A 17,779-nucleotide genomic window follows, 5' to 3' on the forward strand; every position below is an offset into this window, starting at 1 on the left:
AATTTGTGCATAATGTAGTGACTCATCCACAGCCATTTTGAATCGGTGAATGAATCATTTCAACGACATGGTTGATGAATTCATTTTATGCATGTTATTTGAATCATATACACGTAAATCTTCATTAAAGAGTTGGGGAAATCTAGAAGGTTATTTGGGGATCCCTAAAAATATCCCAAGACCGATCCGACCCAGTCTTTGGGAATAACTCCCCTAACCCATATCCTGATCCACACCATCTTTCAGAACACTGACTGTCCTCCTTCAAGTGAATTTTAATTTTGCTATTTTCTTTTGTTAATATATCTTATATCTCGCTATGTACAACTATTCCTTTGAGTGTTTTTGTCTCCTCTGATCTTATCGCCTCACGTCATATTTTCCTCATTAATTCTCTTCTTTATTCTCCGATTTTAATTAGTTGTTTTTTTCAACCTGTCCATTGAGACTTGTGCAATTAAACTTAACGTCGGGCATTTTCTCGTGAAATGATATGAATAAAACCTGGGAGACTTTTTTTTACTGTCATTTATGGGAGTCGGGACTATAAATTGTGTTTTGTGGAATGTTTTACCCCAAAAATGTCAAAGACTGCTGTCTCCCCACAGACGGACAGAACTGCAAGGAGTAAGTGAAGTTTGGTGTAAATGTAAATTTGAGTTATTAATATTAATAAGATTTTTTTTTTATGTGCTTATGGATTATCCACTTAAACACAAACAAAAACCCTTGAAACACAGGAAACAAAATCCACAACGGCATCAAACCAAATCAAGGAAACAGGGCTAATCAGACACAGGTGAGACTAATTGGACACAGGTGAATCGCATTAGGGCGGGGCCAACAATCCACAGGGAAGACAGGACAGGAAGTTAACAAATTTAACAAAGTACACATACTAGAAAGACGTACAAAACAGGAAACAAGGAACAGAAAACCGACACAAATAACCTTAAACCCAAGGTATGGAAAAGAGAAAGAGCAACAAAAAGTCCAAAGACAAATGTCCAAACCAAGGGTGACTAGATTAATAACAGTGTCTTGACATTAAAAACCTTATGCTCAAAAAAAGAAGAAAAAAAATTCTCCCTGCATGCTTTTTTTAAACTACAATAAAAAAACAATTGTGTGTAATTCAGCAAAGTTTCTATTGTGTTTACTGTAACTGTAAGGTGATGTGCAGTGGAGCCGATAGTCGAGGCTGTAACTGAAACCTGTTTACATGATGTGTTAGTAATGATAATATTAATAATTATGAATGATTCATTGAAATACAGCGTGACGTAGGCCTGCCCTCTTCCCCTCCCTTATTACTGTAACTCATCTCTCATCTCCTCTCGCCTTCCCCTCCTGCAGGCTTCCCTATGCAGGCTACTTTGGAGGAGTTTCCGGCCTCAGTAAAAAACAGTTTCTGAAGATCAACGGCTTCCCGAACGAGTACTGGGGCTGGGGAGGGGAGGACGATGACATTTACAACAGGTGAGCGTGGATGCATGCAACATGAGCTTCTGGTACTTTAATGTTTTATCTCCGTTTGTCATGAGTTTGCACTGGATCCGGCACACAGACTTAACCATGTGTCACAGTTCAGTTCAGAGGAGGGTTCCTTGTCGGGCCGCTACATGCACACTTAACACACGGTCACACACTGTCACACACTTTCACACACTGTCACACACTTTCACACAAATATTACAGTATTTCAGTTTCAGCTCCAGAGTGTTTACTCTGTAAAATGAGCCGAAATCAAGGATCGGAGCTGAGAGTGAAGTTCTTCATGAAGTGGGTGATTTATTGTAATTGTTTCCGAGGCGGGGATTGACTAGCAAATAAATTAACCGTTTGAAGCACTTGAGTCAGCTCTAAATGACTGGCTCCAGTTCGCTAATGATATTACTGTGGAAGTGTGCCGACATCAGACCTGGGAGGGAGTCACTTCTGTTTGACAGGAAGAAGGAACATGACTGAAAGCGACTTAAATGCAACAAACCACTTTCAGGGCCATTAGTTTTCATTACTGCCTTCTCTGATGTTTGTTTGGATTGAACATTGTTTAATTATCTGGTGAAGTGATAGTCTTACAATGAAGCACCGTAGCAACAGTGCACAGTCGCTCATCTTTGTTCAAGGAAAAAATGAATAAGGATTTAGTTTGATAACATGGAAATACTGATATAAAACTTTGTTCCTCTAATTACAACAAAGGTGGTCCATAACAGAGGAGAGCAATAAGGACCTTTTCCCCCATATGGCACTTAGCTACACATACACACACTTTATGTCCATAAGCAGAAAATGTCAAAAAAGATTTCAACATTTCAAGCACATGTTGCACTCTCGCTTTTGCTTTATTCTGGATAGAGGAAATACTTGAAAGGGGAAGGGAAGGTTTTGGGCTGTAAAACCGACTCCTTGCTTAATATGACTGAGTCCAGTGTGTCTTTGATGAGCACTCAGACTCTCTATCTCGCTAAGAACTTGAAAATATTTTTACCAGAGACGTACGACCAGTGACTGGTGTGGATGTCGCTGTGTGAAGTCTGCATGTTCTCTCCGTGTGTGCGTGTTTTCTTCCTCACACACTCCAAAAACATGCAGAGGTTAATTTGACATTCTAAACTGACCACGTGTATTCGCGGCGCGTTGTTGGCCCTGTGATTGCGACCTGTCCAGGTTGTACCCCCACCTTTCGCGCTGTGTCCGCTGATATTGACACCAGCATAACCTCCATGTGAAGGATAAAGCGGTAGACGATGGATGGATTGTTTTACCAGTGACCCATCTCTGTCAATTCAGCCTCTCTGTTTATATACAGGAAAACACAAACAACCAAAAGTTCTCCAAAACATCTTTATTGCATTTCCGTGTCTTTTCTTTTTCCCTGTGTGTGTCCTGCACACACCCAAGTTTATCTTTCTCCTCAGTGAAAAAAGCATTGTAAGTTAAATCACATTATATATAATATAACACCTGAAATGTTCTGTTCTGAATACTTACAGTTCTTTGTGTGGCTGCATTAGATATATTTTTGGGGATATTTTCTTCTCTCCATCACGCATTTTTTATTTTTTATTTACATTTTTTTATTATGCAACAAAAAAAAGACCGAATACAAACACACAATGCAAAGGTTTCCAGATATTAGGACAAAGCCAGAGAGAACCCATGCGCACACAGGAAAAACATGCAAACTCCGTATAGAGCAACCCTCTAACCGGATCCAGACTGGTGACCCTCTTGCTGTAAAGCAACAATGCTTGCCACTGTACCACCGTGTGACCCCACAAATGTCTGAAATCACAATTTAATATATTTTCCTCAAATTTTTCTTCCCTAAACGTTAGGCTAAAAAAAACCATGCCGACAGAAACAAGCACATAAAGCTGAGCCTGACCATGATTGTTCGTGCTTTACAAAGTCTCAACAAGGATGGTTCAGTCGTTTTTGAATAATCCTGCTTACACATGCACAGACATCACTGTGGAACCTCATTGGTAACAGTGTAATAACATTTCCCAGCAGCCTTTGCTGCTGTGTTGTTTGTTGAGTCCAACTTAATCATTTTTAAGGTGCAAAGATGATGAACCTGGTTAACAACATGACTGAGTGAGCATGATGTCATTAGTGGTACTTGAAGGCATCATCATTATAATTTTATTTGTGCGTGTGATCTGAGGCTGAAACGTTTCAGGCTGCAGCGGCGAGCAGAGGAAAGCGCCGTGTCTCCAGTTGAGTGAACTAACAGGCGAGGCAGCTCAGCCTCTCGGGGCTCAATAAAAGGACTGTAAGAGGAGAAGCATTCAGGAGAATGGAGAGATAAAAGAGCAGTGGTGTACATCAGACTTCCTGGCACCCATGAAATCCCCCACCCTCTGTTTTTATGGTCACAGGTTTGAACTCTGCAGGCAGCTGATGTGTCCATCAGCCTGGTGTCCAGTTGACGTGTCCCAGAACCATTCACTGAACCTGTTTTTTTCTTTTTTGGGATGGCCACTCTCAAAAACAGAGCATTAACTAAATGAACAAATTGCTGTTACATCATCTGCTTTGTCCCCCGTTCCCCCCCCCCCCCCCCCACACACACACACTTCTCTCTAGCTGTCCAACTGTATGTGCCTCAGCCTCTTTCCCTCTAGCAATTTCCTTTTTTATGCTGCTTTGATGCCTCAGACCGTGACATGGCCACTGTGGAAAATGGGTGCTGCTAACTTAATGCCAGCCCGGGGGGGAAGTAGCTGTTCGGAGAGAGCAGCCTATAAGCCTGTGGCGGAGAGGACACATGCCACTAAGTTGACTCCCATTGCCATTTGCCCAACACTTTGTCTATAACAGAGAGAGTAGAAAAAAGAGGGAAGACTTTTTTTTCTCCCTGCAGTATCTTCTCACCTCCCTGAACATGCCTGTAGCCCGTAGCCTTTAGCCTGGGGTAAAGTCTGTACCTCCCCGCAGGGTTTCCATGCCTTCGGGAACACTCACTTCTTTCCCTGCCCTTCACCCTTCCTCCTCCTCCTCCTCCTTGACATCCCAGCTGTGGATTTCCAACTATCCTGATCCGGCATCATGTGCACATGCATCTGATTCCAGGCCTTTTTTCCCAATCTCCACTCTCGGGTTGAGTCGAGGTGAGAAAACGCACAGAGAAGAGAAGCTTTTTTAATGTCGTCTTTTCATCTTTTTTTCATGTCTTGCACTTTCTCGGTGCCCTCACTTGAGCTTGAAGCTGCACAGTCTGTTTTTAAAATGTCTGAATTCTTTGTAAAGTGTAACCTAAAAGGAGATGATTACATAAATGGCAGCATAATTTCAGGTAATCAGTAGCCTATTTTTAAAAAAAACAAAACATAATTCTGTAAAACGTTATCTTTGTTTTTTCCACACTCTTCGCTGATGAGATGCTTAGCTTAATGGTATTGTGTAATTCTATATATTCTAAAATATATTGGTATACCTTAAAATGGAATTAGATTTGTGTCAATATTTTTCAGGAAGCAAATAAAATATTGATTTAATCGTTCAAACGTGTTCAAAATACACTTGTTCTTTGCGTTTCCTGATTTATTCTTCCCAACTCCAAGCCTACTTGGCTACTTCTGGTCCATTGAGCTGTCGCTCCAAAACTCAGTAGCCAATCAGCAGGCAGCTTCCTAAGGCCCGCCCGAAAAAACCAGGGAGCGCAAAGAACAAGTGTATTTTCAAACAATAAAATACAATATCTTTGAATGATTAAATAGATATTTTATTTGCTTCTCAAAAAGTGTTGTTTGAAAATATTGACACAAATCTAATTCCATAAAAAAGTGGATATACCGCCCTGCCAAGGGTAAATATAGATCAAATATTATGATTGTGCTTAGATTCATGGATACCTTATCATTGGTTGTCCCTTGCATGTGTTTCTTTACACTTTAGCAGCAGCAGCTACAGACACAGGATCTGTTCAGACAAAGTTCTGTCTACAGGTCACATGTAATATGGCAGTGGTCAGTGTAAAACTAAAGTCACATGCATTTCTTCAATGTTAACCCAAGTGATGCAAGACCCTACCTGTGGACAGCTGGTCTAATTTATAGGATTAATAGTCACATGCACGACTTAAAGATCACATATGAAATATGTCCTGTGCTGACGGCGCACTGCAACATAACTCTGAAGAGTAACCAGTGGCACTGTGACTCAAAATCATTCAATCTGGTAAAGAGGCAGGGTTAACAACACGTGGGAACCCGTGTTCCATCACTCACTCACCTCTGATCCGACCCATTTCATTGCATCATGTGGCAAACTATTCATTTTTGGTGTTGGAGTGTGAGAACAAAATAACCTCAGTGGGTAAACGGCAAACAGGCACAGTATTAGAGTCACAGAATGGAAGTCGGCATGATACAGTAGAGAGCAGAATCAATACAGTGTGAAGATGAGGTGACAGGGAAGCAGCAGCAAACACAAGGAGCAACGTGACATAAAATGCATGTTCTCTTTCCCTCTCATTTACTTGAAACTACAATAAATAAAAAAAAATAAGAATGTCATATTTAGACAAGACTAAAGCACCTGGCTACCTGGTGAAGCAATGGGAAAAAAAAAACAAAGGAGAGAGCTGCATGGTCAGGAAATGTCAGTAGAAAATGGATGCACATCAAAGCAAGAGTCTGCGTTAACAATTCACAATAATGATGTCCTTTAAAAGAAAGTCAATAAAGTATAAGTGTTTAAAAGTTTAAAAATAATTACATATGAGGCACTCTGATGTAGAAACATAACCTTTATTTATTCATGGCTGTCCTAAAGTTAACAATCAACATGTTGTGACTGAACAGTCAGACAAATCAAGTGATTCTGTCACATGGTTGATAAATAACAGGGAAAACAGCAATGATACAATAGCCAGTAAAGACATGTGTGACACCAAGCAGAAATAACAAAATGAATAGAAAACAAATAAGCCAAACAATGATGAGTCATCTAGACCCATGTTTCTCACGCTAGTGGTACGTGAGCTTCCTACTGGAAATACTGATCTACTCTTATACCAGGGTATGTGCGTAGAAGAAAGAAATGAAATAAATTACATAATAATAATTAGTCACCTTATCTCTTGCTCCATCTTAATCTATTGTCACTATACCAGTGTGTGACGTATACGTGAGGATGAGAGAGCAAATGATCTTATATTATGAATATATCTGCCTCCTGTGAAAAGTCTGTTGCTCGACCTATTTACGCCACTGCATTTTAACGTTGGTGTTACTTTGAGAGCTCAGTATTTCCTCAGGTGGTATATAAAACGTTTGAGAACCACTGTCAGATTGTCAGTTGAGAGGTTTATTATTGCTGCTGTCAGTGGTAGTCATATCATATTGTCTTGGACTGTGTGACGTCAGCAGAATATATTATGAATATGCTTCCAGTTTATGAACCAAGAGTTTAAATGATAATATGGGATGACGGTAATGTCTTTGTGCCTCAGGATGATGTTACTAGTCCTGAGAAAACTCCACATGCTAAGAAACAGGACAACAGATTTGAGGCTCTGTGGGATCCTTGAATTTTGTCTGCGACCCTGCGTAACCCAAGCGGTGATCAGAGACTCATGTGACCTTCCCGGCAAAGGTTGGCTCCTCGTTTAAATTTCATAACTGGATACATGCGGCTCGCTTGTAACCGCACCCCCCCCAATAACAAGGGATGAGTTAATAGAACTAGATAGAGAGAAAATTGATTTTATGAGAAAAGGACCATATCTGACAAAAAGGACAATGAGAAGCAACAGCAGGGAGTGGTGTTATGGAAAGAGAGGAGAAGGTGAGAGCGAGAAATATCTATCTGCAGAAAAACTAGCCCTTCCTTTCTACACACGCATTAATCCAGACGTGTCCAAACTGGTGGCCCACGGTCCACGTGCAACCCCCAATCGTTTGTAATATCATGTTATAATGAAAACACGGCCCACGACCTCCTCTTCCTTTAAACACAGGCAAGGTGATAGACTATAGATGGAATATAATACTATATAGCAATATTTTTATAATAGTAATATTACTGATTATGTTAAAAGCTACAAATCAACAATTACCTGTCACTGTATGAGTGGATAAACCTTGTGTTCAGTGAAGGAGTGATTGAGTGTTTGTTAATCATAGATGTTAAGACGATGGCCATTTACATTTACCTTTATGTTATAAATTAAGAGGAGGCAGGTATTATAAGATTTCTTCTTGTTCCCTGTCCTTCTTCTCCTGTTGTTACATTTTGAAAACTTCTTAATGGACATGAGCCAAAAAAATAAATGAAATTTAATAGTAGTAATAAGGCGTTCGGTTGCAGTTATCACATGTTAATGTTGCCCATGTTAGATTCAACTGCTCGGTTCTCGCTTGTGCTCACTGATGACATCATGAGCCAGTTTGGACTCCGACCTATTGGCAGTAGCAAAAACTCAAATCATTCTCATAAAAATGTCAAAAATATATAAGAAATCTCTTTTCCAGATGAATGAAATGTAAATTATGTCAAATACTTCTAGGTCGCAACATCAAGCTCATGTTTTGGGTATTACAGACTAATAAATGATATGCTAGGCTAGTAGCAGCAACTAACACGTACTTACTTCACAATAAATCCCAAATTGTATCCTTTTCTGCAAACATCTTTGCACACATTGCAAATTTGCAGCTGAATCTCTAAAAGAAACAATAAAATAAAGCATGGTCCTTTATTAAGCTCTTAAAAATGTATACTCCCTTCCAAAATGTTTTCCCAGTGTGTCTTATTCATTAAATTAACTGTATTTTATTAGCTTTTCAGAAAGTGTTGGAGGTCATCGTTTATCCACGCCACCTCCATGCTCAGATAATCTTATTTATCTTTTTAAACCTAATATTGTTTTTATCACCAGCTGTTTTAATTGGGCTTAATGTCATTAAATAGCCGTACTTAAAAGTGAGCAGTTTCTCAGTTTATGTGTAAAAAAAACAACAACAAGCAGAGGGTTGAGATCTCTCTGTTTCTGCAGTTCACTCCCACATCCTTCACTTATCTATTACTTCTCTGCCGTGCAGCTTCCAACCCACACCACCTTCTCCTCCTCATCCTCCTCCTCCTCCCCCCCCTCCTCCTCCTCATCTCCCATCACATTCCTGCAGGAAAAGGGAACTGAGATAGGACAATGGACTTAGCTCCCACTTCCCCTTCACTCCTTTGCTCTAATCCAATTAATTCCACTGTTGGGAACAAGAGACGAGAGTGAGAGAAACTGATTCATCTAATCAAATAGATTGTGTGCGTACGTGTGTGTGCGTGTGATTATTAACACAATCAGGACACACACGTACACAGAGTGTCCTCCTCTGCCTTGGCTGCAAATTAAATGTTAAGTGGTAGCTCATACAGTATTAGAAAGCAGATTTTGTTGGTGCTGGACCATCCTCACTTTTTCACAGGTTTAGGAGACTTTAATAGTAGATGTAGGCCATTATTTGTGTGAGAGACCTCCAGTGAGGTGTGTCAGTAGTTGTGTAGCTTTACTCAGCACTCAGGGCTGAGTAAACTTTGACAGATAATATCCCATATGGAGAACAGATATTATGTGTGCAGTCAGAAGTTGGTTTAAGTGAAAGGCTTTAATGGAGCGGGAACGTTTTCATCATCAGTCGCAAATAAGACGGGAATGGATGTGGATGGAAAGTGGCGTACAAACTTTTTTCTTCCTCAAGGGAATCACGCTGTGGCTCAAAGCCTTAAATATGAGGAAGTCACTGAAGTGTCTCTGTGTCTCTTCAGTTCACTTTGTTGAAAGAAAACCCCCTCAGAAGTACCAGTATCATCCAGTACCAGAGACGTGTCCATACGTTATGAAACGTCAGCAGCCGCAGGTAGAACCACAGCTATGATCGAGTGATGTTCGTGCTCTGAGTTGTTGTCTCACTAACAGTTGACGTATAGTTTTGTAATCACAACAGGGTTACACTGAATAATCAACTGTTATTTAATCATTATTTTAATTATCCCTTAGAACAAAGAGCATTTTGGCTGCTTTTTTCCATTACTATGTTAAAATGTACACTATTCACCGTGTTCCAAATTATTATGCAAATTATATTTTTCTCGGATTTTCCCGCAAATGACAGTCAGCACAATTATGGTTTCAAAACATTTTATAGATTGTAAGGAACTGCAAATGGTCATTTGTTGAATTAGGCAGTATTAGGAGGTCATATTTACTGAAATCAAAAGCTATTTCAATCAAATCTTAACATCTTAACAGGTCAAGTTACATTTTAACATAGGACCCCTTATTTGATAGCAGCTTCACAATTCTTGCATACGCTGAACATGTGAGTTTTTGGAGAGTTTCTGCTTGAATTTCTTTGCAGGATGTCAGAATAGCCTCCCAGAGCGGATGCTTGGATGTGAACTGCCTCCCACCCCCATAGATCTTTTGCTTTTGCGACTATTTAGGAAAATCATAGAAAAATATATTTTGCATAATAATTTGAAATGCAGTGTATACAGAGGCTATAAGAATGCGCAATATAGAGTGTCTTATATCCTTTTTTCAGCACCTAGACAATCTGAGGAAAAAAGATAATAATGAATTTGTAAAAATTGGGAAATACATCACAGTTCACTTGGCTCATTTTTATGAACAAAAAGAAAAGCAACGGCTTATTCTGTGACTTCTGTACAATTGTTGCTACTTTATATCACTGCTAAAAATGTGATATAAATAACTATGAATTAACAAACACATAAGAAGATGAAAAAAAGTTTTAAAGCCTGAATAATGTGACACCCAGGACGTCCATATAAGGCGTTGTGTATTATTCCCACGGCAATTTATAGTTACTAGTGTTTGCATGAAATTGTGAAAAAAGCAGACTCACAGATACATGGAGAAAACAAATATGTGTTCTCCAAGTGCCACACATAAACAGGAAGTTACTTCCGCATACAAAAATAAGGCTCGTATTGAGACTTGTATTCCGCTATAAACCGGGGGAAACAGTTCAAACTTAACTTCAAATTAACACTTTATTTAAGATTTATTCAAATTATTGGGATTAGGAAAGGGATTTTAGTTTGGACAATTGCAGTTTGCTTCACCAGAAAGCCAAGTCATTTTAAATGCTTGAAATGTGAACAAAGCAGCAGTAGCAGCAAAGCACAGCCAGTTAAAAGTGTGTTATAATCAAAGTGCTATTTGATTAGATTTCATTTTATGTGAACGTGATATTTGACTTTTTTTTTATACATCTGGCACAAACATCCACTTTGACTCAAGTTAATTGTATAACTAAAGCAATCATGTGCTAATCATGACAAAACAAACACATGTAATACTCAGAGTAATAATAATAATAGACTATATAAATATGTACATGAAACTAGCTAACAGAGGGGTCCATATGCTGTGCTTTATTGTCTTTCTGGAAAGATAATTTACAAAATTGACATGTTCTATTGAAGAAGAAGCTCATGATTGAGACCATTAACTCCTCGGGGGAAATATTGAGTGATGCTTCACATCATGTGGGAACTATAGGCCCATTTCCTCCATCTCATTTCCTGGGCTTCACTCTTCATTTTTTCTGTACAGTCTATGAATGTTGTCAGAGAATGTTGAATACATTTCCGACACTGATCCACTCTCAGGAAAACACAGTGGTTTCTTGCTGTCTCCATTTCATTCTCCATCACAGTCCCAAATAATTTTCACTCGACGCACCAAAAAAGTGCTCAGTGGTCCCCCACTGTGGGAGATTTTACAGCAGGCAGCCCACACGCTATTTCTCTGTGGAGGTGGCTGTCAAATGTGTTGAGTCCAGATTTTACACATTGGCAGGAGACACTCTGGTTAGTGCAGCTATAATGGGACTTTAAAAATACATGTTAAATTGTACTAAATTGAATTTCTCAAAGTCGGACTAAAGGTGCATTGCGGTCGCATTGCCTGTCACATTTGACACTGCACAGTCTTAACTTACTGTTGCATAAATGTAACAAATAAATAAAGCTGCATCATATTAAGTAAATATTTGCACATTTCCTGGCAGTGTTTTTGTTGCCAAATAGTGCAAAAACCCTACCAACGTTGATGCCAAAGTCGTGCTCGTTTCACTGTTCAGAATTAAAAGATATTTTACATTTTGGAATTTGTGTCACGTTAACTGCAGCCAGCGAGCAGCAGCAGCAGCACTTTTTGTGCATGTTTTTAAACAATGACATATCAGACATATTTATATTGTTATTTGTTAGACCAAAGATCTCAGGGCATTGGAAGTTATGCTGCGTTTTTCAAAAACTCTAAAAAGGACAACTCAGAGTCTGGCTCAAAACAAGGTATTTAAAATTCGGACTGTGCGGCTTAAATCCAGACTTATGGTCACCCTAGGTACTGACCATGATAAAAGCATGGAAAAAATTCAGGCCGGTACATTTTTTGGACTGACAAGGTGACAGAGTTTATGCTCTGTCAGCTTTAAGAACTGGTAGATGGTAGAAAGACTCTGCACGGCATGGCATGCTAAACTGGAAGCTACCTGACACTAGCAAGCTGAAAGGGGGCATTTCACCCCGATCATAGCAGAGGTGAACACATATCCTTCAATAAGTGCTAGTATACTGGGACAAGGACAGTCGTCCAGTTGACTGTACATGGAAATGTAGTGACTCAAGAGTCCTCCACTGTCCCAGGTGTCCTTTCCTTTACATAATATTCACACAGTGCTGTCACTGCCTGCCACTGTCAGAGCGGTGAGGAATAAACACAGTACTGATGTGTTGCTGAGTGTGTCTGAGTGCCTGAGCTCCAGCTGAAGTTCTGTGTTCGTCAAGGGCACAGTAGTTCTCTGCTGTCGACCAGACTGAAGAAAGGTTTGTTGATTAGTTTCCACACAGTACACTACTGCACACGAAAATATGCATTCACACCCAGACAAACAAATCCGCAAGGTCACAGCCAAGGTGGATGCTCCTCGGAGAAGTGATTGAGTGAAGCGCTCGGAGAGTTTTTTGAAAGCTGCAGAGAAGTAAACGCAAGGTTCAGAACACACACACACACACACACACACACACACACACACACACGCATACATTAAAAAAAAATAATAATCCAACACAAAGTACGTACTCCCTGATCAAACGTTAGATCTAAGAAGCCAAAACAGCTTTTATTTACTCCAAATGATTTTCTTGTTTGCCAACTTTGTTGGGTGCTAAAACATGTTACAGTCTCGTCGCCTCCAAAGCTTAACATTTCACACACCAGCAAACAAATTGGTGAAATTCATTTGGCTAATATTTGTTGGGCCTAATGGTTTAATCTCGCATCCATATATTTGCGGTGGCTCTTCAGCGGATAAACAACAACATTACCACGTCTTTGAGGCCCTGTCTCTTTCCACCTGAGGATTTTTTTAGTCAATTGTCGCTCTGTTTTGGTCTCCCCCACTCCTGAGGGAAATATGTCTGGCTCTTCACCTGCTAAATGCACCACTCTTAAAACTATTAGCAGTTGTAAAAGAGACTGCAGTGACAGTTTTGTGCGATGTGAATCAGTCAAGTACGGTTGTGTCCTTGCATTGACACCTGAAGCATTCACACGTCGTACATGATGTTTTTCTGTAGGACTGCACTTGACTGTCTGCTCACTTCATGTTGACTTACAGAGTGATATATTATCTTTTAAGGCACAACTGCACATTTCACCCACACATTACAGTTAAAGATACATTAATTATCTGTTTCAGTGCATGTGAGAATTACTTTCACCTCTGAAATAATTCCATGTCAATCCCCTATGATGATCCTCCTCTTTCCATTCTTTTTCCATTTTTGAAATGTCATATGTATTTGATACACTGAAAACCTAACTTTAACTCTCAGAGAACTGTATGATAAGACAGTGGAGCATTAGATAAGGCATACTGTATTCATCCCTGTACGCACATTCAGTCGTCCTGCAGCACACGAAAAAGACAAGACAGTAAATAAAGACATAAATGTCAAGCTTTTTAACCAGTATAATACAATTCTAAAAGGTAGTGCAATCTAACATTAAGGATAAGTGTTACACAGAGCTGTGAGGAAGTGTTGGTCCCATGTACAGTTTGAACTTTACTTGTTTATTTCTATTGTATGCCTCTTTATTCTTCATATCAGAGGAAATTACATAATTGCTTGTATCTAACAATTAATATTCAGACAAAAATTCTTACATTTCCCACTTAAAAGTACAAGTCATTGTTATTTATTAAACCAATGGTTCCAAATCTTTCTTCCTTTAGACTTTGGGGCATCTTGTTTCAGGTGGTTTGAATTCTGTTGCTGCTATCACTTCATTTTAATAGAAACTTAACCTTTAAATCACTTTTTTTGTTCAGTGTATTTGTGTATCTAGTAATATTTGCTGGTCCAGGTGCAAATCTAATTCTTACACATCAGTGAATCTACTGCCTCTCTGGTCCAACACCAGCTACTGCATTCAAATTCTTTTTGCTTTTCTTCGTCACTGGTACAAGCTTTCATCACCCTCTTGTCTAATTAGCTTGTGGCTCGTTGTCCCAGACTCCTCCCCCTTATCATAAATATCAGACCTTTTTTTTCCTCCTCCACCGCTTGGACCGCGGTGTGTGAGCGATTGAGAGGTTCGTCTCGCCGATCACCTCACTCAGCTGCAACTGGTGTCAGATTTCACTACCAGATTTTCCCTGGTCCCCACTCTCTCTCCCACCCTCCTCCTCTCCCCCACTCAGCTCTCAGCCCATTTCTTTTTTTTAAATCAAGCATTGGTTGGAGTCAGTGGTTTAGTTACCCTTTAAAAATCTGAGGGAAGTGACTTGAAATTTGTGTCTCTTCATTTTTAATGATGTGACTTTTATGCAATATAATACGGCGGCCGGCCTCACGGTTAGGTCTACCACGCCTATCGCCCCATGTCAGCTCAGATTGGCACAGCACCCCCCGCGACCCCCCATGGAGGATAAAGCAGTAGAAGATGGATGGATGGATAATACAGTGGCCCTGAAGTGCAAATCACCAACACAAATAGGAAAACACATGCAACATTAACCTAAACACAATTAGCTGCAAACTATCCTTTTCTAAGAATAACTAAAGTGAAACTTGAACTTGAATAGAAAAGGTAGATGCTGTCAAACAAGGATCGTCACTGACTGGACTTTTAACCGGAAGTAAAGCGCCGGTTTCAGTGAAATTAGTTTCAAATTGGACATTCAACTGATATTTGCGCTCAACTTGGCTCATCGTCAGTTTTACCCAGCGTTTGCCGCATGATCACAGGGTTTTATATACTTCTATACTTTTAAACTTCGGGGCCACCATGATATAACAACAATAATAATGTATCTCTGCTCACATCGACAGTAAAAAAAACAAATTTGTCACTACCACAAACAAAAAAGAAATGTTGCTCTGCTCTAACGTGTCTCTCATGAATAGAATCTCAAATGTAAAATCATACATAATATATGTGTGGTTTCAAAATAAATCATGAGGAAGAGGAAAGTCAAGTCTCATATGGCAACGGGCGCAAAGGAGGATTATTTTAAAGATGCAGGCCTGCACATAATGCACAACTGAGCTCAGGGAAAAGCTGAGGAAGAGAAGTCTGGCTCGCTCACTCGCTCGCACATTATTCGTGCCATAATAAATCTCTAAATTATGCAAATGCATGCTCACACACACACACACACACACACACACAGCACGGCAGACATTTATGCAAGTCAGCAAAGTCCCTGAGACTTGGGGGGGGGGGGTGTTATTTAGTTTCTCAGTGCATTTATTTATGGGAGGGTTGTTTTGATGGAGTTTGAGTTTTCCCTCTCTTTTATGTGTGGCTGCGCTTTTGAGAGGAGAGAAAGGGAAGGAAGGTGAAATCAGCGATTTGTGAATAGAAAATCATGTCACGGGAGAGACGGAAGTGATCGGAACAGGAAGCTGCTCAGTTTGGGCTGAGACGAAAGGGAGAGGATATGAAAAGCGAAGACGAGGCAGAGGAGCGCTGATTAAAAGGGATAGTGCAATTATGGAGATAGACCCGTGACCCATAGAGAAACTATTCTAGTATAACAAAAACTTCAGTTTGAAAAAAACAGAAATAGATCTTTTTTTTACACTTGTAATGTAGAATAGTTTGTGGTTTTGAGCTGTTATCCCCTTGTTCCACTCTTAATGCTCAGTTAAGCAAACCGTATATTCCCACATTATTTATGACCGAACATATCAGCTGTTATGTCAGCACAACGCACTGGCTGTTAATCTTCAATATACTGTACAATCATGTGTTATCAGCCATGAAAGCCCACAGTTCGAAATAAGAGGTGAAGTCATATTGGAAGGGAGAAGGTGGGGTAATAAGAGGCGGACCTGTGGAAACAAGGGGAAAGGAAGATATGGAAACAGAAGCCAAAGGAGTGGAAGGAGCCTCATCCTCTTGTTGAGGGTTTTTATGAGACAAGAGTTGGAATTTGAATTGTGGTGAAGATGGGAAGTTGCCGCGCGGTAATATCAGGCATGGATGCCTTCTGAGTTGGAGGGAGTGCAGTGAATTGGAGCGTTATATGCTGGGAATGAGGATTACTCACTCAGCACACACACACACACACACACAACCTCATGTATGATTTCAGGTATGAATATCAATGTTTCTGTCAACCTCTGGTGTTTTGAGGCAGGCTTTATGTGGAGCAGATCTATGTGCTCCATTTGTTGTGGCATTAGATATAAATCTCTCTGCACATTTGCCCTTGTGTTGCATCTTGGTGGTAATACAACATAACCACTCCGCCTCAAAGACAGACACAGTTTAAATCCTGTTCTTCTCTCCCAGCTGGTGTCTGTCAAGTTCACAGCTCCCTGACTCTGAACAATCTCTTTCTCCCGTTGCTGTAAAGGCACCTGGAGAGAGTTGTCCAATCTTTGTAGGTATTTTTCGTAAAAGCTCGGGGATTGTAGACTCATTTGTTTTTTCAGTGTGTGCCTGGTGCCAAAGTGTGGGATCATACACAAAACACACATACAGATGATACAGATCAAAGAAACATGTTTTGGTGAATACGTTTGTATTAATCTTCTATGTCTATGGTTTCTATGTCCAAAAAAACTCACCCATTTGAAGAAAATTTGTTCTATTTGCAATGTAGCTCAAACAGTTACTCGATGAATTGATTATTAATCAATTACTAAATAAATCATCAACTACTTTGATCAGTTTGAAGCCTTTTTCATGATTAAAACCAGATTTCGGATTGTTTCAGCTTCTTAAATGTGAATATTTTCTGCTTTCTTTGCTCCATAAAACAAAGAAATCATTAAATAGCAACTGTGAAATAAATGCTACACTCCAAAAAGAGCAGGAGTGAGTTGTGTCTGCAAAAAAGAGTATAGAGAGCAGCGTATCAGTGTCACTGCTGTGGGCCACGACGGAGCATAAATAATAAAAACGTTAATTTTTCTAACCTGGTATACCGAGTGTGAACAATCATGGCATTCATTTACTAACCTTGTATCATTTAACCTTTTTTTAAATTAGTGACACTCTCTCTTTATGGGAAATAAGGACTTTGGTCTGCTTTTTCAGAGTGAGAGCTCTGAAAGGTGGATGACAAAATCCTGTAATTCATCTTGTTTTCATCTGTCTTTGTCTGGGAGACTTTGATTGGTTCTTTTGTTGATGTCTTGTGCTGACCATGATGTTTATATATATCCACGTGTTTATCTGTCCTAATAGGGAGGTGGAACCAATCCAAACAAGCAAGTTAGAGCTTGGACAAGTCGCCTATCCATCACAGGGCCAACATTAGGAACGGGACGATCCCATTACCGATACCAATGTCAAACACTACCAATATTATTCTGAGTTATGCTGAGTCATTTCAAAGACATGACATAAGTGCAACAAATATTATTAAATTCTCCCAAAAAGAAGATATAAACACACCAAACATGAATCCACTGATTCTTATTTAAATGTTTACAGTCTGTGCATAATGAAGCATGAGACATAAAGGATTCTTGGATTAAATCAAATTTTACATTTTCATCTGTCCGATATCCGTTCCAGTTAGTTTGACCAGTATTGGACTGATACCAATACTGACTGACACTGAGTCCCATCCCCTTAGCCTATATACATCATTTACAGTCACGTTCACACCTGCAAGCAATTTAAAATCCCCAGTTAGCCTAATCCCATTTTGTATGTTTTTGGATTGTGGGAGAAGAAGCTGGAGTTCCTGAAGAAATCCCACATGCATAC

At 39.7% G+C, this 17,779-nt stretch overlaps 1 protein-coding gene across 1 annotated transcript in view; it reads left to right on the forward strand.

Moving 5' to 3' along the window:
- The window catches only part of b4galt2 (UDP-Gal:betaGlcNAc beta 1,4- galactosyltransferase, polypeptide 2), a 161,091-nt gene that overhangs the window by 123,964 nt on the left and 19,348 nt on the right, over nt 1–17,779 (forward strand). The window contains exon 6 of the mRNA XM_058622602.1: nt 1,357–1,479. Within this exon, the coding sequence (XP_058478585.1) occupies nt 1,357–1,479 (123 nt within the window). The remainder of the gene's footprint in view (nt 1–1,356; nt 1,480–17,779) is intronic.

This window comes from Solea solea, chromosome 1, assembly GCF_958295425.1.
Source record: "Solea solea chromosome 1, fSolSol10.1, whole genome shotgun sequence".
In the NCBI taxonomy this organism is placed as follows: domain Eukaryota; kingdom Metazoa; phylum Chordata; class Actinopteri; order Pleuronectiformes; family Soleidae; genus Solea; species Solea solea.